This window comes from Oncorhynchus gorbuscha, linkage group LG10, assembly GCF_021184085.1.
Source record: "Oncorhynchus gorbuscha isolate QuinsamMale2020 ecotype Even-year linkage group LG10, OgorEven_v1.0, whole genome shotgun sequence".
NCBI lineage: Eukaryota > Metazoa > Chordata > Actinopteri > Salmoniformes > Salmonidae > Oncorhynchus > Oncorhynchus gorbuscha.
The window spans coordinates 25,464,010-25,491,509 of NC_060182.1; the positions used below are offsets into that span (position 1 = coordinate 25,464,010).

A 27,500-nucleotide genomic window follows, 5' to 3' on the forward strand; every position below is an offset into this window, starting at 1 on the left:
ACACAGAACTAGAGGTATAGAGGAAAACAAAGTGACTGACACAGAGTGAGAAGTATAGAGGCAAACAAAGTGACTGACACAGAACTAGAGGTATAGAGGCAAACAAAGTGACTGACACAGAACTAGAGGTATAGAGGCAAACAAAGTGACTGACACAGAACTAGAGGTATAGAGGCAAACTAAGTGACTGACACAGAACTAGAGGTAGAGAGGCAAACTAAGTGACTGACACAGAGTGAGAAGTATAGAGGCAAACAAAGTGACTGACACAGAACTAGAGGTAGAGAGGCAAACAAAGTGACTGACACAGAACTAGAGGTAGAGAGGCAAACAAAGTGACTGACACAGAACTAGAGGTATAGAGGCAAACAAAGTGACTGACACAGAACTAGAGGTATAGAGGCAAACAAAGTGACTGACACAGAACTAGAGGTATAGAGGCAAACAAAGTGACTGACACAGAACTAGAGGTATAGAGGCAAACAAAGTGACTGACACAGAACTAGAGGTAGAGAGGCAAACAAAGTGACTGACACAGAACTAGAGGTATAGAGGCAAACAAAGTGACTGACACAGAACTAGAGGTATAGAGGCAAACAAAGTGACTGACACAGAGTGAGAGGTATAGAGGCAAACTAAGTGACTGACACAGAACTAGAGGTATAGAGGCAAACAAAGTGACTGACACAGAACTAGAGGTATAGAGGTATAGAGGCCAACAAAGTGACTGACACAGAACTAGAGGTATAGAGGTATAGAGGCAAACAAAGTGACTGACACGGAACTAGAGGTATAGAGGCAAACAAAGTGACTGACACAGAACTAGAGGTATAGAGGCAAACTAAGTGACTGACACAGAACTAGAGGTATAGAGGTATAGATGCAAACAAAGTGACTGACACAGAACTAGAGGTATAGAGGCCAACAAAGTGACTGACACTGAACTAGAGGTATAGAGGTATAGATGCAAACTAAGTGACTGACACAGATTGAGAAGTATAGAGGCAAACTAAGTGACTGACACAGAACTAGAGGTATAGAGGCAAACAAAGTGACTGACACAGAACTAGAGGTATAGAGGCAAACTAAGTGACTGACACAGAACTAGAGGTAGAGAGGCAAACAAAGTGACTGACACAGAACTAGAGGTATAGAGGCAAACAAAGTGACTGACACAGAACTAGAGGTAGAGAGGCAAACAAAGTGACTGACACAGAACTAGAGGTAGAGAGGCAAACAAAGTGACTGACACAGAACTAGAGGTATAGAGGCAAACAAAGTGACTGACAGAACACTGACACAGAACTAGAGGTATAGAGGCAAACAAAGTGACTGACACAGAACTAGAGGCAAACAAAGTGACTGACACAGAACTAGAGGTAGAGAGGCAAACAAAGTGACTGACACAGAACTAGAGGTATAGAGGCAAACAAAGTGACTGACACAGAACTAGAGGTATAGAGGCAAACAAAGTGACTGACACAGAACTAGAGGTATAGAGAGGCAAACTAGAGGTATAGAGGTATAGAGGCCAACAAAGTGACTGACACAGAACTAGAGGTATAGAGGTATAGAGGCAAACAAAGTGACTGACACGGAACTAGAGGTATAGAGGCAAACAAAGTGACTGACACAGAACTAGAGGTATAGAGGCAAACTAAGTGACTGACACAGAACTAGAGGTATAGAGGTATAGATGCAAACAAAGTGACTGACACAGAACTAGGCCAACAAAGTGACTGACACTGAACTAGAGGTATAGAGGTATAGATGCAAACTAAGTGACTGACACAGATTGAGAAGTATAGAGGCAAACTAAGTGACTGACACAGAACTAGAGGTATAGAGGCAAACAAAGTGACTGACACAGAACTAGAGGTATAGAGGCAAACTAAGTGACTGACACAGAACTAGAGGTAGAGAGGCAAACTAAGTGACTGACACAGAGTGAGAAGTATAGAGGCAAACAAAGTGACTGACACAGAACTAGAGGTAGAGAGGCAAACAAAGTGACTGACACAGAACTAGAGGTAGAGAGGCAAACAAAGTGACTGACACAGAACTAGAGGTATAGAGGCAAACAAAGTGACTGACACAGAACTAGAGGTATAGAGGCAAACAAAGTGACTGACACAGAACTAGAGGTATAGAGGCAAACAAAGTGACTGACACAGAACTAGAGGTATAGAGGCAAACAAAGTGACTGACACAGAACTAGAGGTATAGAGGCAAACAAAGTGACTGACACAGAACTAGAGGTATCGAGGCAAACTAAGTGACTGACACAAAACTAGAGGTATAGAGGCAAACTAAGTGACTGACACAAAACTAGAGGTATAGAGGCAAACAAAGTGACTGACACAGAACTAGAGGTATAGAGGCAAACAAAGTGACTGACACAGAACTAGAGGTATAGAGGCAAACAAAGTGACTGACACAGAGTGAGAGGTATAGAGGCAAACTAAGTGACTGACACAGAACTAGAGGTATAGAGGCAAACAAAGTGACTGACACAGAACTAGAGGTATAGAGGTATAGAGGCCAACAAAGTGACTGACACAGAACTAGAGGTATAGAGGTATAGAGGCAAACAAAGTGACTGACACGGAACTAGAGGTATAGAGGCAAACAAAGTGACTGACACGGAACTAGAGGTATAGAGGCAAACAAAGTGACTGACACAGAACTAGAGGTATAGAGGCAAACTAAGTGACTGACACAGAACTAGAGGTATAGAGGTATAGATGCAAACAAAGTGACTGACACAGAACTAGAGGTATAGAGGCCAACAAAGTGACTGACACTGAACTAGAGGTATAGAGGTATAGATGCAAACTAAGTGACTGACACAGATTGAGAAGTATAGAGGCAAACTAAGTGACTGACACAGAACTAGAGGTATAGAGGCAAACAAAGTGACTGACACAGAACTAGATGTATAGAGGCAAACAAAGTGACTGACACAGAACTAGAGGTATAGAGGCAAAACAAAGTGACTGACACAGAACTAGAGGTATAGAGGCAAACTAAGTGACTGACACAGAACTAGAGGTATAGAGGCAAACTAAGTGACTGACACAGAGTGAGAGGGAGACAGTACCAGGATGACGATAGCGATGGGTCCAGCGAAGCTCCAGATGAGTTTGTCATATATGGAGATCCAGCAGAAGTCTGGGTTTCCATAGCCCTCAGGATCCAGCCCTACCGCCAAACCTGAACACAGAGAGTAAGATGTGTGTTTCACTTTGTGTTCTTACTGGTATCCGTGAAATCCATTCTAAAACAGGTCTCTGTAGGGAACTCTGTGTGCGTGTGTGTGTGTGTGTGTGTGTGTGTGTGTGTGTGTGTGTGTGTGTGTGTGTGTGTGTGTGTGTGTGTGTGTGTGTGTGTGTGTGTGTGTGTGTGTGTGTGTGTGTGTGTGTGTGTGTGTGTGTGTGTGTGTGTGTGTGTGTACCTGTGATGATGGCAGGCACACCCCATCCGATGGCATAGTAGAACCTCATGGCTCCGTAGTTGATGTTGCGAGCCTCTGTCTGCATGCGGTAGATATGGAGCCCCTCCACAAACAGCCAGGCAAACGTGGCCATGAACAAATAGTGCAGCAGGATGGCCACCACCGTACACAGGAACTAACAGAGAGAGAAGACAGTCAGAGTCATGTATAGAGATTATGTTATGACAACTTTCAATGTATTCATATGGGTCTGTAGACGAGTTAGGTGACTATTTGCCCATTGGGCTTCTATTGGTGAGTTTGGCCGAAATCTGTTTAAGGCCTTTGGCTTTCAGACCAGTTAGAAACCATTTACTGGGAGAGAGAACGTATGAAACCTGGTGTTATACTGTCAGCATCACAGTGCAAAACACCAATGAACACCAAGGCAGTGTGCACCCAGCCAGACATTTTGTCCACCCACTCAAACAGAAAAACCTTTCAGTCAGTTTGACTGGAAATGATCCAAACTGTGTAGATTAGCTAGTTAAAAATAATACATGGGATATTAAAGGTCATTGAAGACAATGATATAACAGTTGGAACAGTTGTTGAACATACCAATGCATACTGTGCCATCTTGGCTGGGTGCGCACACACCCATGCACATAAACACACATACCCCCCACACACACACGTAACCTACCCACCCACACATACCTGCTGCTCGGTCTGGTTGATGCCGAGCAGGAAGACGAGCTCAGAGAGCAGCATGGCGGCGGCCATGTTGGAGTGGATGGAGCGGGTGTTGGACTTGAGGCCTCGGAGGCAGGACAGCACCAGGACGGTCAGCAGCAGGGCCAGCATGGAGACAGACAGGGAGAAGTAGGTGACCAGGGCCAGGGTCTCCAGATCCCCCTCCAGCTGTTCTCTCTGGGAGCTGTCCATCAGGACACCAAAGGTGCCCAGCCTCTGACACTGGCAACGCACGTGGGACGTGTTCCTGTATACTACGATGCAGTCCCTCACTGTCCAGCAACCTCCCACCTCCAACCTGTAGATAGAGGGGGTGGGGTGAGAGAGACAGAGAGAGATCGTCAGAGTGAGAGAGAGAGGAGGAGAGGATAGGGGGAGAGAAAAGGTGGGTGGGAGAAAGTCAGGATGAAGAAAAGAGATGGGTTGAGTGAGAGAAACACACTGCAACTCCCAGCTGACAGTATCTATTTCCCATAGAGCACAAGCCCCCCTCAAGTCATGTAAAGGCTCTTCTCACGGGCTGCTGTGGTTCCACTGGACACACAGGGGCTTGCTGCGGTTGGTGGTCTCCAGCAGGCGGAACTCCAGCTGCAGGGGCGAGTCCAGAGGACCCCCGACAAACGTCTGGTTGTTGTAGATGGACACACTGACCACTGGAGAGTTCATCACTGGATGTCTGGGGAGTCTAACGGAGAGGAGGAGTGACAGAGGAGAGAGGGGAGAGAGATAATTTGATTTAGTAGGAAAGACTTAATAGCCCTAAGACTGTTTTATGATTCACCAAACACACAATACTTTTGGCACAATTCCAATGCTGTGCTTTGAAAAGTCCAATGAAAACATAAATAAACAGTCACAAATACACACTCCTGGTAAACCAGATGTCATGAGAGAGACAGACACTGGAGGGCAGGCACATACAGTACACACACACCTGACTCCTCGTCGGTCAGTGTGGTACTTGGGGGGGAGTGCTGCTCCAAGGCTACGATAGATCAACATGATGACAATGGTGACAGGCGGCTCCAGTAGCGAAACAGAATGCCTGGCTGCAGCATAGTCTTCCGTCTGATTGGCCAACGTACTGACAGGGGCAGGAGCTGTGTTCTGTGAAGCTGAAACTGGAAAATGCACAAGGCATAAGAGAAGTGGCATAAGGTAGGTAGGCGCATGTGCTTGTGTGTTTCAGTGGCTGTGTTGTATGTGTGTGTTCTCCTTACGTTGGTGTCGTTGTGGCACCAGAGCAGCAGGGGGCAACACCACATGTGTGTGGGGGTCCCAGAGAGCCTGGCCGCGGAACAGAGGGCTGTGGTAGCGAGGGAAACGTCTGCGCACGTGGGTGTGGTTCTCAACGCGGTCCAGGTTCATCACTGAAACACGAGCAAACACACAGTCCATGACTCCAGGTTATACCACACAACATAACAAAAATAACCTGATGAACAATGTTGTTGTTCACTACTCAGCAATAAAACAAGTATTAAAGTCAAGGTCAGTCGTCTGTCATCAGTGTGTGGTTTTTACACTTGTTTTTGATATTTATACAGTATGTTCCTGCCAAAACCAACCCTGGATCTCTACCTGCACTGCTGTGAACAGGGTTCTCTCTTTCCTTTTTACACAGGAAAAGGACTAGGGCTACACACCTGCATGGATTGACTTACTTGACCAAATAAAGCAGGAACAACCACTCAATACAGAAAGGTAGACCTCATTTGAGACAATGAACTGATCCCACTACATGAAGGGTAAGAGAGCAGATGGTTCTGTCCTGGGGGGGGCTCACCGATGTTGGGGGCGACCAGAGCCACGGGGTTCAGGTAGGTGAGCTTCATGTTCTGGGCCAGGGTCTGGGCATACTGTTCCAGCAGATCAGCCAGCCCTCCTGCCCCTCCCTGGGCCTGGATCTGGGCCCGCCATAAACTTGCACTGCCTGGACCCAGCACCGCACTGCAGCCCTGCAGAACATTCTGGAGAGGGATGGGGAGAGGGAGATTCAGTTCCTACACACACAATCTAATAAAACAGTGACTACATTTTCCAAACTCCACTAAAAGGTTTTACGAGCGTGTTGCCAGGCAACCCTCACCTCGTTGAAGTGTGCGTCCTGGGTGGCAGTCAGGCCGAAGCCCGTCTGCAGACTCTCGAAGGTCAACAGGCGGGACAGTAGCCGCTCGGCAATCTGGAGGTCATTGCCATAGAGACGGGGTGTGGCCTCGGTGACATCACGGAGCTGGTGGGCCAGTTTCTTCTCCATGATGGTGCTGAGCTCTGTCTCGTTCCGCTCAACCGACTCCAGCTATGCACACACACACACACACGCACGCACGCACGCACGCACACACACACACACACACACACACACACACACACACACACACACACACACACACACACACACACACACACACACACACACACACACACACAAACACACACACACTATGTTAGACACCATTCCGTATTGTACAGTTCCAATCAGTATGAGCAATGGGGTAGTAGAGTATTCTTACTGCTGCATTGAGCTCCACAAAGGGAGGAGAGGTACAGTTGTAGAGATCCGGCTCCAGCCAGCCCCTCTCTACATCACAGTGTCTGATAGCAGCACCTGGAGAGAACAGACACAGACACTAATACCTGTATAATACATCCACAACAGTAAAAAGCAGCACAATCAAACACAGATACTAGGTTTCAAAGGAAAATATACAGTATACTGAACAAAAATACAAATGCAACAATGTCAAAGACTTTACTGAGTTACGGTTCATATAACTACAGAGAAAGTGTAGAGTGTTGAGGGACTGACCCAGGGATCCTTTAGGACAGGGCACGGCTGCTGGCAGGTTGAACTTCGTCCTGGGCCACCAGATACCCAGGGTGATGGTCTTAGGACAGCCGTCATAGATGACTAACAGAGAGAGACAGAAACAGGGGGAAACGACTATGAATCAAAATAAAACCTGTGTATGAAGGCAATGAAAATCTCATACTAGTTTGAGAGGAGAGAGGTTTGACAAGGGGGAGATGTTTTTGAGAGAGATAGAGTCTTACAGCAGGGGAAATGAGTGAATCAGAGAAGCACAGAGAAGATGAGAGAGAAGACATGAGAGGAAAAGAGAAAGAGAAGATCACAGGTAGGAGGAGAGGAATCCCCTCGGTCTCACCTTCACAGCCCTTCTGTGTGACTTCAGCGAAGGGGTTGTCGCACATGTTGCACTGTCGACCAATCACACCAGCCCGACACTGGCACTGGCCACTCTCTGGGTCACATGACCGGGAGAAGGAGCCCACAGGGTAGCAGTCACAGGGCAGGCAGGAGTCACTGCCCCGCAGGTGGTAGTGGAACTCCTGACACACACAGATATATACACAGAGATAGGTACACAGAGACAGACACACATATACAGAGATATAGACACAACAGAAACAGATATACACATGTAGACATAACATTCAGACCAAAGAGAACCACATACAAATACACAAAGAACAGACAATACAAAGTCACATACATATACAGGCATATACATGTACATAGACGCACACAGACAGATACACAAATGCGCACACAGCAACATGAAAATGAGAGAGGGGAAGATGAAAGCGGGCAGATTGACAGAAAAGAGAAGGATTTAGAGAGAAAAAGAGAGACATACAGAGACATGGACAGACAAACACAAAACAAAACAATATTGTCAGGTGGGCGTTTAGAAATGTGTTTTTTTATCTGTTATTTTACCAGGTAAATTGACTGAGAACACATTCTCATTTGCAGCAACAACCTGGGGAATAGTTACAGGGGAGAGGAGGGGGATGAATGAGCCAATTGTAAACTGGGGATTATTAGGTGACCGTGATGGTTTGAGGGCCAGATTGGCAATTAAGCCAGGACATCGGGGTTAACACCCCTACTCTTACGATATGTGCCATGAGATCTTTAATGACCTCAGAGAGTCAGGACCCCTGTTTAACATCCCATCCGAAAGACCGCACCCTACACAGGGCAGTGTCCTGGGGCATTAGGATATTTTTTTAGACCAGAGGAAAGAGTGCCTCCCACTGGCCCTCCAACACCACTTCCAGCAGCATCTGGTCTCCCATCCAGGAACTGACCAGGACCAAGCCTGCTTAGCTTCAGAAGCAAGCCAGCAGTGGTATGCAGGGTGGTATGAAACACCAGTATGTTAAATCTCATCTTAGAACAATTCAACATTTAAATGACAATACTCACTATATATAATACTATAATCCTATACTGTGAGAAAACTGAGCTTCTGTACTGTCCTTGGAACAGGATTGAAGATGGGGTCACAGTGTGGAGGGTGGTATGAGGGATAAGGGTGGTCCGTGGGCATTAAGAGTGTTAAGGGTAATGGGGTTGCTCAGATTACAAGGTGAAGCTGCTGATAATGCCTCATAAGACAACGCCTGTTTGATAGCAGTGTCAGGTTAGGATCAGTATCAAGGATTAGGGTCACAAGCAGGGATTAGAAAACAGTAGGTAAGGGTGATGCTGATGTATATAAGAGCATGGATCAGTGCCTGGGATTGCGATATGAGTTTAATAACGGTAAGAGTATTTACGACAGATATGTGTGATTGCGCGCGCGCGCACTGTGTGTATGTGTGTGTGTGTCGTGGGGGGCAGGTCACCTTGCAATGGCAGTGGCCACTAGTCTTGTTGCAGTCGGGGTCAAATCCTTTACTGGTGTTACAGTGGCAGGGCCCACATGCTGGAGAGCCCCACCAACCACGTGGACACTGGTGGTCAATCCTACACAGGCACGCACACACACGCACACACACACACACACACATTAAAAGTGGTAGTTCTCTCAATTTCAGTCCCTGTCTGCTATATAGGCCACAGTACCTAGATCAAAGGGAAATTAGGAAGTGGCAAATGAGACCTAAAGCTGGGAGAGATTTCACATTAGGGTGGGGTGACACCTGGGTCACATATAAACACTGTGTGTTATCATCACAGAGAAACTTAAGTCTCCTCTCATCCTATCCTGGGGATTAGGGCAGATCTGCTGAAAAACACAGACAACAAAATCCACATTGACAGATAGACAGAGCAGAGCACTGTAACACAGCTGTCTCACCCCAATCTCAGGTACTGCTATGATGTACTGTTACTAACATTAGAAACACACACAGACAATCTCAGGTACTGCTATGATGTACTGTTACTAACATTAGAAACACACACAGACAATCTCAGGTACTGCTATGATGTACTGTTACTAACATTAGAAACACACACAGACAATCTCAGGTACTGCTATGATGTACTGTTACTAACATTAGAAACACACACAGACATTTGGGACTCAGTAATATAGTTGGGGTTCAGTCATCTGAAGTTGATGTATAGTTATAGTGTTTACTGACCTGTCTCCATAGTCACAGATGGACAGTATGTTCATAATATTAATGTATTTAAAGTTGATGTATAGTTGACACACTGACCTGTGCTGATCTACAGTTGATGTAAAGTTGATAGACTGACCTGTGCTGACAGTACTGGCCATAGTGGTTGTCTCCACAGTCACAGATGTATCCGTGTGATGAGCTGGGCTTCCTGTGGCACTTGGCATCATTCTCACACGGGTTCAGCTGGCACGCTTCTATGCAGCCCTTACCATAGAAACCTACAAAACACACACACAGTCATTACCATGGGAACCTACAACACGTGCACAATTTGATATAAAAAGGGAGTGGCTCCTAATCAGTGACTGGATCTTTTATTTCTGAGGCTTCATATCTGTGAGTGCGCAAATTCTCACAGTATCTCAAGAGAATTTGGGACTTAGATACACATAGCTAGTTAAATAAAAGGCAAAAATATGATATTCGCAATGTCACTAAGCAAAAAAACTACCAAAACAGCAATAGCCAGTACAATGTCAAAACATGAGTTCAGTACCATTTGCTTGATTTTATGGACCCACGACTATGGTGTATCAACATTAGCATGCTAGTGACGCTATAAAATGTTTTTAGAACTAACCCTCACTGTTCTATACTAAAAATATATAAATGCATGTTTCATGAGCTGAAATAAAAGATCATCCATCCAGCTGTAAGGTGTGGCATATCCAGAATCTGATTAAACAGCATGATCATTACACAGGTGCACCTTGTGCTGGGGATAATAAAATGCCACTCTAAAATGTGCATTTTTGTCACACAACACAATGCTACAGATGTCTCAAGTTTTGAGGGAGTGTGCAATTGGCATGCTGACTGCAGGAACATCCACCAGAGCTGTTGCCAGAGAATTGAATGTTCATTTCTCTACAATAAGAATTTGGCATTAAGTCCAACTGGCCTCACAACCGCAGACCACGTGTAAGCACACCAGCCCAGGACCTCCACATCTGGTTTCTTCAGCTGCAGGATTGTCTGAGACCAGCCACCCTGATGAAACTGTGGGTTTGCACATACTAAGAATTTCTGCACAAACTGTCAGAAACATCTCAGGGATGTGCTCGTCGTCCTCACCAGAATCTTGACCTGACTGCAGTTCGGAATCGTAACCGACTTCAGTGGGCAAATGCTCACCTTCGATAGCCACTGACACACCAGAGAAGTGTGCTCTTCACGGATTAATCCCGGACTAAACTGTAATGGGCAGATGCCAAAAAGTGTGTATGGCATTGTGTGGGCAAGCGGTTTGCTGATATTAACGTTGTGAACAGAGTGCTCCATGGTGGCGGTGGGGTTAAGGTGTGGGCAGGCAAAAGCTACAGACAACAAACACAACTGAGTTTTATCAATGGCAATTTGAATATAGAGATACCGTGACAAGGTCCTGAGGCCCAATGCCATTCATCCACTGCCATCACCTCATGTTTCAGCATGATAATGCACAGCCCCATTTCGCAACGATCTGTACACAATTCCTTGAAGCTGACAAATGTCCCAGTACTTACATTTACATTACATTTAAGTCATTTAGCAGACGCTCTTATCCAGAGCGACTTACAAATTGGTGCATTCACCTTATGACATCCAGTGGAACAGCCACTTTACAATAGTGCATCTAAATATTTTAAGGGGGGGGGGGGGTGAGAAGGATTACTTTATCCTATCCTAAGTATTCCTTAAAGAGGTGGGGTTTCAGGTGTCTCCGGAAGGTGGTGATTGACTCCGCTGTCCTGGCGTCGTGAGGGAGTTTGTTCCACCATGGGGGAGCCAGAGCAGCGAACAGTTTTGACTGGGCTGAGCGGGAACTGTACTTCCTCAGTGGTAGGGAGGCGAGCAGGCCAGAGGTGGATGAACGCAGTGCCCTTATTTGGGTGTAGGGCCTGATCAGAGCCTGGAGGTACTGAGGTGCCGTTCCCCTCACAGCTCCGTAGGCAAGCACCATGGTCTTGTAGCGGATGCGAGCTTCAACTGGAAGCCAGTGGAGAGAGCGGAGGAGCGGGGTGACGTGAGAGAACTTGGGAAGGTTGAACACTAGACGGGCTGCGGCGTTCTGGATGAGTTGTAGGGGTTTAATGGCACAGGCAGGAGCCCAGCCAACAGCGAGTTGCAGTAATCCAGACGGGAGATGACAAGTGCCTGGATTAGGACCTGCGCCGCTTCCTGTGTGAGGCAGGGTCGTACTCTGCGGATGTTGTAGAGCATGAACCTACAGGAACGGGCCACCGCCTTGATGTTAGTTGAGAACGACAGGGTGTTGTCCAGGATCACGCCAAGGTTCTTAGCGCTCTGGGAGGAGGACACAATGGAGTTGTCAACCGTGATGGCGAGATCATGGAACGGGCAGTCCTTCCCCGGGAGGAAGAGCAGCTCCGTCTTGCCGAAGTTCAGCTTGAGGTGGTGATCCGTCATCCACACTGATATGTCTGCCAGACATGCAGAGATGCGATTCACCACCTTGTCATCAGAAGGGGGAAAGGAGAAGATTAATTGTGTGTCGTCTGCATAGCAATGATAGGAGAGACCATGTGAGGTTATGACAGAGCCAAGTGACTTGGTGTATAGCGAGAATAGGAGAGGGCCTAGAACAGAGCCCTGGGGGACACCAGTGGTGAGAGCGCGTGGTGAGGAGACAGATTCTCGCCATGCCACCTGGTAGGAGCGACCTGTCAGGTAGGACGCAATCCAAGCGTGGGCCGCGCCGGAGATGCCCAACTCGGAGAGGGTGGAGAGGAGGATCTGATGGTTCACAGTATCGAAGGCAGCCGATAGGTCTAGAAGGATGAGAGCAGAGGAGAGAGAGTTAGCTTTAGCGGTGCGGAGCGCCTCCGTGATACAGAGAAGAGCAGTCTCAGTTGAATGACTAGTCTTGAAACCTGACTGATTTGGATCAAGAAGGTCATTCTGAGAGAGATAGCGGGAGAGCTGACCAAGGACGGCACGTTCAAGAGTTTTGGAGAGAAAAGAAAGAAGGGATACTGGTCTGTAGTTGTTAACATCGGAGGGATCGAGTGTAGGTTTTTTCAGAAGGGGTGCAACTCTCGCTCTCTTGAAGACGGAAGGGACGTAGCCAGCGGTCAGGGATAAGTTGATGAGCGAGGTGAGGTAAGGGAGAAGGTCTCCGGAAATGGTCTGGAGAAGAGAGGAGGGGATAGGGTCGAGCGGGCAGGTTGTTGGGCGGCCGGCCGTCACAAGACGCGAGATTTCATCTGGAGAGAGAGGGGAGAAAGAGGTCAGAGCACAGGGTAGGGCAGTGTGAGCAGAACTAGCGGTGTCGTTTGACTTAGCAAACGAGGATCGGATGTCGTCGACCTTCTTTTCAAAATGGTTGACGAAGTCATCTGCAGAGAGGGAGGAGGGGGGGGAGGATTCAGGAGGGAGGAGAAGGAGGCAAAGAGCTTCCTAGGGTTAGAGGCAGATGCTTGGAAGTTAGAGTGGTAGAAAGTGGCTTTAGCAGCAGAGACAGAGGAGGAAAATGTAGAGAGGAGGGAGTGAAAGGATGCCAGGTCCGCAGGGAGGCGAGTTTTCCTCCATTTCCGCTCGGCTGCCCGGGGCTCTGTTCTGTGAGCTCGCAATGAGTCGTCAAGCCACGGAGCGGGAGGGGAGGACCGAGCCGGCCTGGAAGATAGGGGACATAGAGAGTCAAAGGATGCAGAAAGGGAGGAGAGGAGGGTTGAGGAGGCAGAATCAGGAGATAGGTTGGAGAAGGTTTGAGCAGAGGGAAGAGATGATAGGATGGAAGAGGAGAGAGTAGCGGGGGAGAGAGAGCGAAGGTTGGGACGGCGCGATACCATCCGAGTAGGGGCAGTGTGGGAAGTGTTGGATGAGAGCGAGAGGGAAAAGGATACAAGGTAGTGGTCGGAGACTTGGAGGGGAGTTGCAATGAGGTTAGTGGAAGAACAGCATCTAGTAAAGATGAGGTCGAGCATATTGCCTGCCTTGTGAGTAGGGGGGGAAGGTGAGAGGGTGAGGTCAAAAGAGGAGAGGAGTGGAAAGAAGGAGGCAGAGAGGAATGAGTCAAAGGTAGACGTGGGGAGGTTAAAGTCGCCCAGAACTGTGAAAGGTGAGCCGTCCTCAGGAAAGGAGCTTATCAAGGCATCAAGCTCATTGATGAACTCTCCGAGGGAACCTGGAGGGCGATAAATGATAAGGATGTTAAGCTTGAAAGGGCTGGTAACTGTGACAGCATGAAATTCAAAGGAGGCGATAGACAGATGGGTAAGGGGAGAAAGAGAGAATGACCACTTGGGAGAGATAAGGATCCCGATGCCACCACCCCGCTGACCAGAAGCTCTCGGGGTGTGCGAGAACACGTGGGCGGACAAAGAGAGAGCAGTAGGAGTAGCAGTGTTATCTGTGGTGATCCATGTTTCTGTCAGTGCCAAGAAGTCGAGGGACTGGAGGGAGGCATAGGCTGAGATGAACTCTGCCTTGTTGGCCGCAGATCGGCAGTTCCAGAAGCTACCGGAGACCTGGAACTCCACATGGGTTGTGCGCGCTGGGACCACCAGATTAGGGTGGCAGCGGCCACGCGGTGTGGAGCGTTTGTATGGTCTGTGCAGAGAGGAGAGAACAGGGATAGACAGACACATAGTTGACAGGCTACAGAAGAGGCTACGCTAATGCAAGGAGATTGGAATGACAAGTGGACTACACGTCTCGAATGTTCAGAAAGTTAAGCTTACGTAGCAAGAATCTTATTGACTAAAATGATTAAAATGATACAGTACTGCTGAAGTAGGCTAGCTGGCAGTGGCTGCGTTGTTGACTTTGTAGGCTAGCTGGCAGTGGCTGCGTTGTTGACACTACACTAATCAAGTCATTCCGTTGAGTGTAATAGTTTCTTCCATGGCCTGTACACTCACCAGACATGTTACCCGTTGAGCATGTTTGGGATGCTCTGGATCAACGTGTACAACAGCGTGTTCCAGTTCCTACCAATATCCAGCAACTTCACACATATACATTTTACATTTAAGTCATTTAGCAGACGCTCTTATCCAGAGCGACTTACAAATTGGTGCATTCACCTTATGACATCCAGTGGAACAGTCACTTTACAATAGTGCATCTAAATCTTAAAGGGGGGGGGGGGTGAGAAGGATTACTTATCCTATCCTAGGTATTCCTTAAAGAGGTGTGAAGAGGAGTGGGACATTGAAGAGGAGTGGGACAACATTCCACAGTCAACAGCCTGATCAACTATATTCGAATGAGATGTGTCACGCTGCATGAGGCAAATGGTGGACACATACTGACTGGTTTCCTTATCCACACCCCTACCCCCTTTTTTAAGGTAGAGTATCTGAGACGAACAGATGCATATCTGTATTCCCAGTCATGTCAAATCCATAGATTAAGGTCTAATGAATGTATTTCAATTGAATGATTTTCTTATATGAAATGTTTTTTTTTAAATGAAATGGTTGCGTTAATATATTTTTAATACATCTTTTACACTAGTGTTAGCTTGCTAGCTAGCCAGCATTAGCTACCTAGCTAGCAAGCTCTGATCTAGTCCAATGGAAACCGATGCAACCCTGCTGGCTACATGGCTAGCTAGATAACCAGTGGGGACAGTGAGTTCATATGATATTCAAGCCGCTAATAAGTGCCATTGTGCAGAAAAAAAACAAAGAAAATACTGTGTGATGAGCTAGCTAAGTTAGCTAGCAATGTATACCTGTCATCAAAGAGAATGCTAGCTAGCTTTGCCTGCATGGCAGGACCAGTGTTGTCGAAGACAATAGAGACCGCCTCTGGTGCTGTCAATATTACAATCAGGACGGACTGTTCTATGGGAGGCAAAAGCACCGGCACATACACAGATGCAGCTCTCATTCATTGCAATTATATTTTATTAGCTGTAGTTAATCATAGTCAATACATCTAAATTCACATAGCTATGAGTGAGCATGTTGTAAACTGTAAAGTATCTAGCTAGATGTGTCATCGCCATTATCTTGCTATTGCATAAAAAAGTGCATACAACAAAATATATCTCACTACGTTGCCTATTTAGTCAACAACTTCTCTGACATTTGGCTCACAGGAAAGAAGTGGAGACAGTTTAGTGACCTACCAGATCACAACAAACAGAACTGCGAGGGGGAGATAAAAATGATGGTTAGGGAGAAATCAACCATATCACCACTAGGTATCATAATATCCCCAATAATCATATTGATTTCAACAGTACTTGATATAGAGTCCACTAGCTTGCTGCACTGGTGTAACATGTCTATTGTATATGATTTGTATATAAACCCATTTTGGAAAACACTTATGGATCTCTTAGGCACACATACATCTATGTATTTTCTCTGTATACTGATTAGAAAACTGACTCACATTTCTGGGGTAAGGTGGGGCTAACTAAATGAGAAATGGCAATCCAGGAGAAATGTAAATACTGCATCCTTTGCTGTATGAACTGCCTTCTTACACTAACATCAAATCTAATTTTATTTGTCACTTGCGCTTATTTGTCACCTTACAGAAAAATGGTTACTTTACAAGCCCTTCACCAACAATGCAGTTTTAAGAAAAATAAGTAAAAAATAACATAATTAAAGAGCAGCAGTAAAATAACAGTAGTGAGGCTATATACAGGGGGTACGGGTACAGAGTCAATGTGCGGGGGCACCGGTTAGTTGAGGTAATTGAGATAATATGTACATGTAGGTAGAGTTAAAGTGACTATGCATAGATAATAAACAGAGAGTAGCAGGAGCATAAAATAAAGGGGGGGGGGGACAAATAGTCTGGGTAGCCACTCTATGAGCTGTTCAGGAGTCTTATGGCTTGGGGGTAGAAGCTGTTAAGAAGCCTTTCGGACCTAGACTTGGCGCTCCAGTAACACTTCCCGTGCGGTAGCAGAGAAAACAGTCTATAACTAGGGTGGCTGGAGTCTGACAATTTTTAGGGCCTTCCTCTGACACCGCCTGGTATAGAGGTCCTGGATGGCAGGAAGCTTGGCCCCAGTGATGTACTGGGCCATACGCACTACCCTCTGTAGTGCCTTGTGGTCGGATGCCAAGCAGTTGCCATACCAGCCAGTGATGCAACCAGTCAGGATGCTCTCCATGGTGCATCTGTAGAACTTTGAGGATCTGAGGACCCATGTCAAATATTTTCAGTCTCCTTATGGGGAATAGCCTTTGTCGTGCCCTCTTCACTAATGTATTGGTGTGTTTGGACCATGATAGTTTGTTGGTGATGTGGACACCAAGGAACTTGAAGCTCTCAACCCGCTCCACTACAGCCCCATCGATGAGAATGGGGTGTGCTCAGTCCTCCCTTTCCTGTAGTCCACGATCATCTCCTTCGTCTTGCTCACATTGAGAGAGAGGTTGTTATCCTGACACCACACGGCCAGGTCTCTGTGGGGTGCAATAGAGATTGCATCATCTGTGGATCTGTTGGGGTGGTATACACATTGGAGTGGGTCTAGGGTTTCTGGGATAATGGTTTTGATGTGAGACATGACCAGCCTTTCAAAGTACTTCATGGCTACAAATGTGAGTGCTACGGGACGGTAGTCATTTAGGCAGGTTACCTTAGTGTTCTTGAGCACAGGGACTATGGTGGTCTGTTGGTGTTATAGACTCAGTCAGGGACAGGTTGAAAATGTCAGTGAAGACACTTGCCAGTTGGTCAGTGCATGTTCCGGAGTACACGTCCTGGTAATCCGTCTCGCCCTGCGGCCTTGTGAATGTTGACCTGTTTAAAGGTCTAACTCACATCAGCTACGGAGAGCGTGCCTACACAGTCGTCCAGAACAGCTGATGCTCTCATGCATGCTTCAGTGTTGCTTGCCTAGAAGCGAGCATAGAAGTAATTTAGCTCATCTGGTAGGCTCATGTCACTGGGCAGCTCGCGGCTGTGGTCCCTTTGTAGTCTGTAATAGTTTGCAAGTCATGCCACATCCGACGAGGGTCGGAGCCGGTGTAGTACGATTCAATCTCAGTCCTGTATTGACGTTTTGCCTGTTTGATGGTTCGTCGGAGGGCATAGCGGGATTTTTTATTAGCGTCCGGGTTAGAGTCCCGCTCCTTGAAAGCGGCAACTCTACCCTTTAGCTCAGTGCTGATGTTGCCTGTAATCCATGGCTTCTGGTTGGGGTATGTATGTACAGTCACTGTCGGGACGACGTCATCGATGCACTTATTGATGAAGCCAGTGACTGATGTGGTGTACTCCTCAATGCCATCGAAAGTATCCCAGAACGTATTCCAGTCTGTGCTAGCTATACAAATGGGGGATGCAACCAAGCTTACATGAAACCATTCATGAAGACAAACGATCTGAAGTACGTAGGCCCCTACCTGCTGAGTATAAAAAATAAAGATAACTATAGAATCACACAGAACTGATGAAAATCTAGTGCATTTGATCTGGGTGTAGGAGGACATCTAGAGGTCACCAGGTTTTTCATCCTATAATAATAATATAATATATGCCATTTAGCAGACGCTTTTATCCAAAGCGACTTACAGTCATGTGTGCATACATTCTACGTATGGGTGGTCCCGGGGATCGAACCCACTACCCTGGCGTTACAAGCACCATGCTCTACCAACTGAGCTACAGAAGGACTCACAAGCTATCATAATGTGTATCGCCCCTTCACAAGCTTGATGTTGGGTCCCCTTTCCTATGGACAAAAAACAACTAGAGATTTTACGCACTATTGTGGAATGCAGTGATATATATTTGATACAGGTATTAACTTTGCAACATGTATTGTCATTGACTAGAACAAAATATAATTGTATGAGCTATGCATCTTTGTACCCCTCTGCTGCTGACTGAGAGCAGTCTGGTCTAGCTAAATAGACGAGGCAGTCCAGTTCCAGAGAGGCAGTCCATTTTGCATGCCTTCTTGACTTCGATACAATGTGCCGTCATGCATTTGTGCATGCACACTGGTAAATGTCATAGCTATTACGCTAGCTGACTTAGTTAGCTCATCAACCAGTATTTTCTTTGCCATTTCTGCATGATGGAACTTCTAAATTAAAGTCTTGAATCGCCCTCACTGTCACCACTGCTGGTCATCTAGCTAGCCACATAGCCAGCAGAGTTGCATCGGTTTACACCTACAAGAGCTGGCTAGCTAAGAAGCTAACGCTAGCTAGCTAACGCAAGCTGATTATCATGTAGCATGCTGACTAGCGTCGCTAGCATGCTAATGTCGATACACCACGATGTTGTGGGTCTGCAAAATCAAGCAAATGTTACTGAACTTATGACAAAATCATGTTTCGACATTGTAGTGGCTATTGCTATTTTGGTTGTTTGTTTTTTCTTTAGTGACATTGCGAATATAATCTTTTAGGCATTTAACTCTGATTTAACTACCGATATGTATCTAATCCGGTTTTGGCATGAGAAAATGAGTGAAGTTCCAATTTCCCAGAGAATTTGCAAACTCAAGATACAGAGCTTCAGAAATAAAAGTTCTGGTCAAGGATTAGGAGCCACTACCAATAAAAAAAACTGTCCATTAAAACCTGAAACAAATGCAAGTTGTAAGTTTACATACACTTAGGTTGGAGTTATTAAAACTCGTTTTTCAACCACCTCACAAATGTCTTGTAAACAAACTATACTTTTGGCAAGTCGGTTAGGACATCTACTTTGTGCATGACACAAGTAATTTTTCCAACAATTGTTTACAGACAGATTATTTCACTTATAATTACAATTCCAGTGGGTCAGAAGTTTACAAACACTAAGTTGACTGTGCCTTTAAACAGCTTGGAAAATTCCAGAAAATTATGCCATGGCTTTAGAAGCTTCTGATAGGCTAATTGACATCATTTGAGTCAATTGGAGGTGTACCTGTGGATGTATTTCAAGGCCTACCTTGCTTCTTTGCTTGACGTCATGGGAAAATCAAAAGAAATCAGCCAAGACCTCAGAAAACAAACTGTAGACCTCCACAATTCTAGTTCATCCTTGGGAGCAATTTCCAAATGCCTGAAGGTACCACGTTCATCTGTACAAACAATAGTACACAAGTATAAACACCATTGGACCACGCAGCCATCATTCCGCTCTGGAAGGAGACGCATTCGGTCTCCTAGAGATTAACGTAACTCGCTGCGAAAAGTGCAAATCAATCCCAGAACGACAGCAAAGGACCTTGTGAAAATGCTGGAGGAAACAGGAACAAAAGTATATATGTCCACAGTAAAACGAGTCCTATATCGACATAACCTGAAAGGCCGCTCAGAAAGGAAGAAGCTACTGCTCCAAAACCACCATAAAAAAAGCCAGATTACGGTTTGCAACTAGACATGGGGATAAAGATCATACTTTTTGGAGAAATGTCCTCTGGTCTGATGGAACAAAAATAGAACTGTTTGGCCATAATGGCCATCGTTATGTTTGGAGGAAAAAGGGGGAGGCTTGCAAGCCGAAGAACACCATCCCAACAGTGAAGCACTGGGGTGGCAGCATCATGTTGTGGAGGTTCTTTGAAGCAGGTGGAACTGGTGCACTTCACAAAATAGATGGCATCATGAGGAAAGGAAAACTATGTGGATATATTGAAGCAACATCTCAAGACATCAGTCAGGAAGTTAAAGCTGGGTTGCAAATGGGTCTTCCAAATGGACAATGACCCGAGGCATACTTCCAGTTGTGGCAAAATGGCTTAAGGACAACAAAGTCAAGGTATTGGAGTGGCCATCACAAAGCCCTGACCTCAATCCTATAGAAAATGTGAGGGCAGAATTGAAAAAGCGTGTGTGAGCAAGGAGGCCTACAAACCTGACTCGGTTACACCAGCTCTGTCAGGAGGAATGGGCCAAAATTCACCCAACTTATTGTGGGAAGCTTGTGGAAGGCTTCCCAAAACGTTTGACCGAAGTTACAAAATCTAAAGGCAATGCTACCAACTACTAATTGAGTGTATGTAAACCTCTGACCCACTGGGAATGTGATGAAAGAAATTAAAGCTGAACTATATCACTCTCTCTACTATTATTCTGGCATTTCACATTCTTAAAATGAAGTGGTGATCCTAACTGACCGAAGAGAGAGAATTTTTACTAGGATTAAATGTCAGGAATTATGAAAAACTGAGTTTAAATGTATTTGGCAAAGGTGTATGTAAACTTCCAACTTCAACTGTATGTGCATTAATACATACTACACACACAAAAAAATGCTTTTAGCATAGAGCTGTTCACACAAGATACATAGGCCGCTATTCAATCCTATCGTAGGTTCTTGGAATTGTGGCTTTTAAAGGCAATGTGTTTGTGGAGATCCAATTCATGGTAAATGCTGCAAATATTGGCTCAATTGGAAATGGCCTTTTATTAAAAACAAAGTACTTTAACATAACCCTCAGTCACTATAAAAACCTATGCATAACACCATAGAGCCCTACTGTCCACACACATATGATATTTGTGTATCAAAGAAATCCATATAAATCTACAGCCTCCTCGAGCTCTTCTCACAAACACCGTTTTCATTAGAGAAAACAAAGCTTCCTGTTGCATTCTTCTCACATAGTCTTCTTTAGTGAGCAGAGTTGAAAATAAACTCCCTATAGAACCAGGTGAGTGCTGTGAACCTCTTTCTGTGAACAGCTCTTACAAAAGTCCCTCACAAAGGATCCTGCACCTATTAAATGTGTCCTTGCATTCACAATATAAGGATATCTGTCACTATAGATTCCTACACATAATAGCCCTCACCATGGAAACTGACAAAGACAGAGATGTTGGCCTTGACTGCATACAAATGCACACAATGACACCATCCTTGCCGTGGCAAGCTGCATGTTGGGAAATTAACATACACTATATATACAAAGGTATGTGGACACCCCGTCAAATTAGTTGATTCAGCTATTTCAGCCACAAGGTGTGTAGAATCGAGCACACAATCATAAAATCTCAATAGGCAAACATTAGCAGTAGAATGGCCTTACTGAAGAGCTCAGTGACTTTCAACGTGGAACCGTCACAGGATGCCAACTTTCCAACAAGTCAGTTCATCAAATTTCTGCCCTGCTGGAGCTGCCCAGGTCAACTGTAAGTGCTGTTATTGTGAAGTGGAAACGTCTTGGAGCAACAACGGCTCAACCGCAAAGTGGTAGGCCACACAAGCTCACAGAACGGGACCGCCGAGTACTGAAGCGTGTAGCCTTTAAAAACTGTCTGTCCAACACTCACTACTGAGTTCCAATCTGTTTCTGGAAGCATTGTCAGCACAATAACTGTTCGTCACGAAATGGGTTTCCATGTCAGAGCAGCCGCACACAAGCGTAAGATCACCATGCGCAATGCCAAGCGTCGGCTGGAGTGGTGTAAAGCTCACCGCTATTGGACTCTGGAGCAGTGGAAACGCGTTCTCTGGAGAGATGAATCACACTTCGCCATCTGGCAGTGACGGATGAATCTGGGTTTGGCACATGCCAGGACATGCCGTGCATAAAGCGAGGTCCATACAGAAATGGTTTGTTGATATTGGTGTGGAAGAACTTGACTAGCCTGCACAGAGCCCTGACCTTAACCCCATCGATCACTTTTGGGATGAATTGGAACGCCGACTGCGAGCTCTTGGTCAATTCAACTGCAATCTATCAGAACTAACCCTATTTAATTTTCATTGCAGCTAATTATCCTGTGCATGCTAAAAAGCACGCAGGCGAACACAAACAAACACAGCACCACGCTGACAGCAGATGTCCTCATGTCAGTGCCCTGTCATGCGGTGCCCTATGTGTATGTACAGTATGTGTGCCTGTATAGTATATAGTGTGTGAACAGAGCGGTAACTCTCTCGTGCGTGAGAAAGCCCTTAAGCTAATTCAGCACTGAAGTACTCACAGCCAGAGATGAGAGGGAATTATTCAGAGCACTTCCGAGTGGCGTTATGAAACTTTGATTGGTCTCCTCCTGACGCTCATTGGACAGCTCCGTATGTACTGTAATGCTCATTGTGCTGATGAAAGCCAACACCGTGGTGCTGAAGCGCTGCTACACTATGCTAATAGGGAGAGGTGTTTGTTGTAGAAGGTGCTGAAGGCATGTCAGCCTCTGTATCTCCTCTCCTCCCCCGCGGTGCTCACCGCTTCCTCCTTCTTTTTTCACTCTTTCTTCATCACACCTCTCAAACTTTCTTTCTCTTTATAGTCACCTCACCTGATAGTTTTGTATCATTTGCCAACAGAGAAATAAACATAGGCCTTTTTGCAAATGCTAAATGCTAAATGCCTGCACATATACACACACACGCGCATTTGCTGACTCACAAACACACAAATACATATTCTCTCTCTTGTAGTATCTTACCTGGTTCGCACAGACAGGTGTGGCGTTCCCAATTGTCACAACAGCGGCTGTGGGGCGGGCAGGGGGTAGAGACACAGGGGTTGCCAACGTTACAGCCCGTCTCCACTTTGACAGCCCTGGAGGGGCGGGGCAGGGGCATGGCATCTGGTCGCACCCCCAAACGAACCCCCTAAAACATAGACAAAATAGGTGTCAAATACAGTCTTATAAGAACATAGACCAATATACCATACATAGACCAATATACCATACATAGACCAATATACCATACATAGACCAATATACCATACATAGACCAATATACCATACATAGACCAATTTACCATACATAGACCAATTTACCATACATAGACCAATTTACCATACATAGACCAATTTACCATACATAGACCAATTTACCATACATAGCATAAAGCCGTGGCCAAAAGTTTTGAGAATGACACAAATATTAAGTTTGCTGCTTCAGTGTCTTTAGATATTTTGTCAGATGTTACTATGGAATACTGAAGTATAATTACAATAATTTAATATGTGTCAAAGGATTTTATTGACAATTACATTAAGTTGATGCAAAGAGTTAATATTTGCAGTGTTGACCCTTCTTTTTCAAGACCTCTGCAATCCGCCCTGGCATGCTGTCAATTAACTTCGGGGCCACATTCTGACTGATGGCAGCCCATTCTTGCATAATCAATGCTTGGAGTTTGTCAGAATTTGTGGGGTTTTGTTTGTCCACCCGCCTCTTGAGGATTGACTACAAGTTCTCAATGGGATTAAGGTCTGGTGAGTTTCCTGGCCATGGACCCAAAATATTGATGTTTTGTTCCCCGAGCTACTTAGTTATCACTTTTGCCTTATGGCAAGATGCTCCATCATGCTGGAAAAGGCATTGTTTGTCACCAAACTGTTCCTGGATGGTTGGGAGAAGTTGCTCTCGGAGGATGTGTTGGTACCATTCTTTATTCTTGGCTGTGTTCTTAGGAAAAATTGTGAGTGAGCCCAGTCCCTTGGCTGAGAAGCAACCCCACGCATGAATGGTCACAGGATGCTTTACTGTTGGCATGACACAGGACTGATGGTAGCGGTCACCTTGTCTTCTCCGGACAAGCTTTTTTCCGGATGCCCCAAACAATCGGAAAGGGGATTCATCAGAGAAAATGACTTTATCCCAGTCCTCAGCAGTCCAATCCCTGTACCTTTTGCAGAATATCAGTCTGTCCCTGATGTTTTTCCTGGAGAGAAGTGGCTTCTTTGCTGCCCTTCTTGACACCAGGCCATCCTCCAAAAGCCTTCGCCTCACTGTGGGTGCAGATGCACTCACACCTGTCTGCTGCCATTCCTGAGCAAGCTCTGTACTGGTGGTGCCCCGATCCCGCAGCTGAATCAACTTCAGGAGACGGTCGTGGCCCTTGCTGGACTTTCTTGGGCGACCTGAAAACTTCTTCACAACAAATAAACCGCTCTCCTTGAAGTTCTTGATGATCCGATAAATGGTTGATTTTGGTGCGATCTTACTGGCAGCAATATCCTTACCTGTGAAGCCCTTTTTGTGCAAAACAATGATGATGACCTGTTTCCTTGCAGGTAACCATGATTGACAGAGGAAGAACAATGATTCCAAGCACCACCCTCCTTTTGAAGCTTCCAGTCTGTTATTCAAACTCAATCAGCATGACAGAGAGATCTCCAGCCTTGTCCTCGTCAACATTCACACCTGTGTTAACGAGAGAATCAGCTGGTTCTTTTGTGGCAGGGCTGAAATGCAGTGGAAATGTTTTTGGGGGATGGCAAAAAGGGGACTTTGCAATTAATTGCAATTCATCTGATCACTCTTCATAACATTCTGGAGTATATGCAAATTGCCATCATACAAACTGAGGCAGCAGACTTAGTGAAAATTAATATTTGTGTCATTCTCAAAACTTATGGCTGTACATGCTGACACACAAAGTCTATAAGAGTCCCAGAAAGAATTATGGTCATCGGTTAAGATACAGTTGCCATTGTGATGGAACCCTTACCTGGATGCAGCCCCGTATCCCGTTCTGCACCTCCCCCAAGCCCAGGACTCCGCCCACATGGAGGTGTTTCACTTTCAGCCCATGGATCTCATTCCCCACTATCACTGTGCCCTGAGAGAGAGTGGGAAGAAATAGAGAGAGACTAAATAGATTACACTTAAAAATTTAGCCAGTTAACGGACGCTGTTATTCAGAATGACTTCAGTGCATTCAAATAGATGGAGTTAGAGAAAGAGAGGGGGAAGAGTGAATATGTGAAAGAATAGAACAGAATAGATAGAAAGGGTTAGACAGGTTTATGGAGAGAAAGAGTGAGAGACAAACATATTTCAATGAAAGCAAGTGAACAAGAAGGATACAGGAGAGACAATGAAACAGCATAACAAGACAGTGTGTGGTGCTACATGTCTGGAGTGAATTTTTACAAACACAGGTTTTAACACCAGCAGTGGGCAGACATTACATTGCTTTAGGATTGGATTTGGGTATTAACAACCTACACGATTACAGGGCCAGTTAGAGGTTATGATTTGCATTGAGACGTCTGCACTGCTGAGTGACATGGGGGTTTAGTGTGTCACTGTTCATTCTGGACACGACCTTAATGTGTCTCTCCGGGTAAAAGTCACCTTTAGGTGCAGATCTAGGATCAGTTTACGCCTCGACAATTATAACCTAATCAATTAAGGGAAGAAACGCAAATCTGACTTTAAATCAGTGTGTACGGACAATTTGTGACTCTCACCTGGAAGAGGCCAAAGTCGAGGCGGACGGTAGCCACGTAGCGCGTCTCCCTCCCGCTGCGGACGTCTCGCAGCTCCAGCTGCAGGTCGTGCCAGTGCCCGTCGCTCACCTGCACCTGGTCCAGACGCAGACGCACCGGCAGCGTCGACCCCTTGGTCACCGAGAACAGCAGCTGACCACTCACCAGCTGCAACAGAGACATGTGTGAATAATCCACACAAATATGGTTTGGAGTCCCCCTGTAGGTTGCTATTACTCCAACATAAACGGACACATTTCCAAAGACAGACGGACATATAGACATAGATCAACTAGTGCAGGTTAGGTAGCACAGGTAAGTGTATATGTATGTGTGTACAGACCTGGAAGACCAGGCTAGTGTACTGTCCGGCCTGTGCCTGCAGCAGAGTGCCCTCCCTGGCCCGCGTCCTAAACACCAGCCCCAGGTACCAAGGTGTGGAGATGGTCACGTCATTCTTCAGGTCCCACCAGAGGGCACTGTTTCCCAGGAAACGATGTGGGTGGGGCATCACTGTAGGAGGGTAAGGAGAAGAGGTATGGTCAGTGAGGTTAGTATGAGGTGTGTGTATACGTCTGTTAATAAAGGAGAAAAGCCTATGTTTACTGGACAGGTATGTCAGTGCTTACCATGGCTGCAGTCCTTCCCTCCAAACCCTAGGGGGCAGTCACATGAGAAGGTCTCCCAGCTGACACGACACGTTCCTCCGTTCTGACATGGGTCGGAGTTACAGAAGGGCAGCTTGGCACTACATCCTATCAGAACCAGAGAAAATCATCACATCTGTGTTAACTCAATCAAACTCAATCAACTTAGCGGTTAGTGGTTTCTATTGACAACACAAACACAGACAGATAAAGACGCTTTGTGTCAAGTCTACAAAACTTGTGCACTGTGTTCACAGAATATTATACTTTTGGGAACAGAAAACTGTATTGAGATTGAACTTTTAATCGATGAGAAAATGTGTAGAACGTCAGCCCAGTTTCATCTCGCTCCATCTTCTCCATCTGCTGGCCACTGTACTTCCTCTCATCACCATATTTTGGTGGTGAGTGAGTGGAAGTACCAACTGGATTTTTACACACAGTAAAGGATGAGTTTCCACATGTATCTGTGAGTATGCTATACAGACCAGGTAGGGTTCCATTGTTAGAGATGTATCCAGCCAGGTCCAAAGGTCTGTTGTCGATGTGGAGGTCTTTCATACAGCCAATAAACTCCCGGGTGTGAAACGGGAAATGATCAGGCATGTTGGGCACTCCGCCCAAAAACAAGGGGCCGGTGAGATCCAGAGATCTGAGAAGGGTGGAGAGAGAGGGATAGAGAGAGAAGGGTGAGGGATAGAGAGAGACGGCAGAGGGAGAGAGAGAGAGAAGGGTGAGCGATAGAGAGAGAAGGCAGAGGGATAGAGAGAGAAGGGTGAGGGATAGAGAGAGAAGGCAGAGGGGAGAGAGAGAGAGAGAGAAGGGTGAGGGATAGAGAGAGAAGGGTGAGGGATAGAGAGAGAAGGCAGAGGGAGAGAGAGAGAGAGAGAGAGAGAGAGAGAGAGAGAGAGAGAGAGAGAAGGGTGAGGGATAGAGAGAGAAGGCAGAGGGAGAGAGAGAGAGAAGGGTGAGGGATAGAGAGAGAGGCAGAGGGATAGAGAGAGAAGGCAGAGGGAGAGAGAGAGAGAAGGGTGAGGGAGAGAGAGAGAGAAGGGTGAGGGATAGAGAGAGAGGCAGAGGGATAGAGAGAGAAGGCAGAGGGATAGAGAGAGAAGGCAGAGG

The 27,500-nt window shown here is 46.0% G+C and overlaps 1 protein-coding gene across 1 annotated transcript in view; it reads right to left on the reverse strand.

Moving 5' to 3' along the window:
• LOC124046854 (cadherin EGF LAG seven-pass G-type receptor 3-like) overlaps positions 1–27,500 on the reverse strand; it is a 120,744-nt gene that overhangs the window by 62,497 nt on the left and 30,747 nt on the right. The window contains exons 8-26 of the mRNA XM_046367644.1: positions 26,867–27,030; positions 26,361–26,486; positions 26,075–26,244; positions 25,714–25,899; positions 24,969–25,079; positions 22,948–23,116; positions 9,708–9,849; positions 8,846–8,966; positions 7,357–7,540; positions 6,999–7,100; positions 6,703–6,797; positions 6,279–6,488; positions 5,976–6,159; positions 5,410–5,559; positions 5,124–5,310; positions 4,707–4,874; positions 4,154–4,487; positions 3,455–3,629; positions 3,101–3,213 (exon numbers count right to left, since the gene is read on the reverse strand). Of these exons, the coding sequence (XP_046223600.1) occupies positions 3,101–3,213; positions 3,455–3,629; positions 4,154–4,487; positions 4,707–4,874; positions 5,124–5,310; positions 5,410–5,559; positions 5,976–6,159; positions 6,279–6,488; positions 6,703–6,797; positions 6,999–7,100; positions 7,357–7,540; positions 8,846–8,966; positions 9,708–9,849; positions 22,948–23,116; positions 24,969–25,079; positions 25,714–25,899; positions 26,075–26,244; positions 26,361–26,486; positions 26,867–27,030 (3,091 nt within the window). The remainder of the gene's footprint in view (positions 1–3,100; positions 3,214–3,454; positions 3,630–4,153; positions 4,488–4,706; positions 4,875–5,123; positions 5,311–5,409; positions 5,560–5,975; positions 6,160–6,278; positions 6,489–6,702; positions 6,798–6,998; positions 7,101–7,356; positions 7,541–8,845; positions 8,967–9,707; positions 9,850–22,947; positions 23,117–24,968; positions 25,080–25,713; positions 25,900–26,074; positions 26,245–26,360; positions 26,487–26,866; positions 27,031–27,500) is intronic.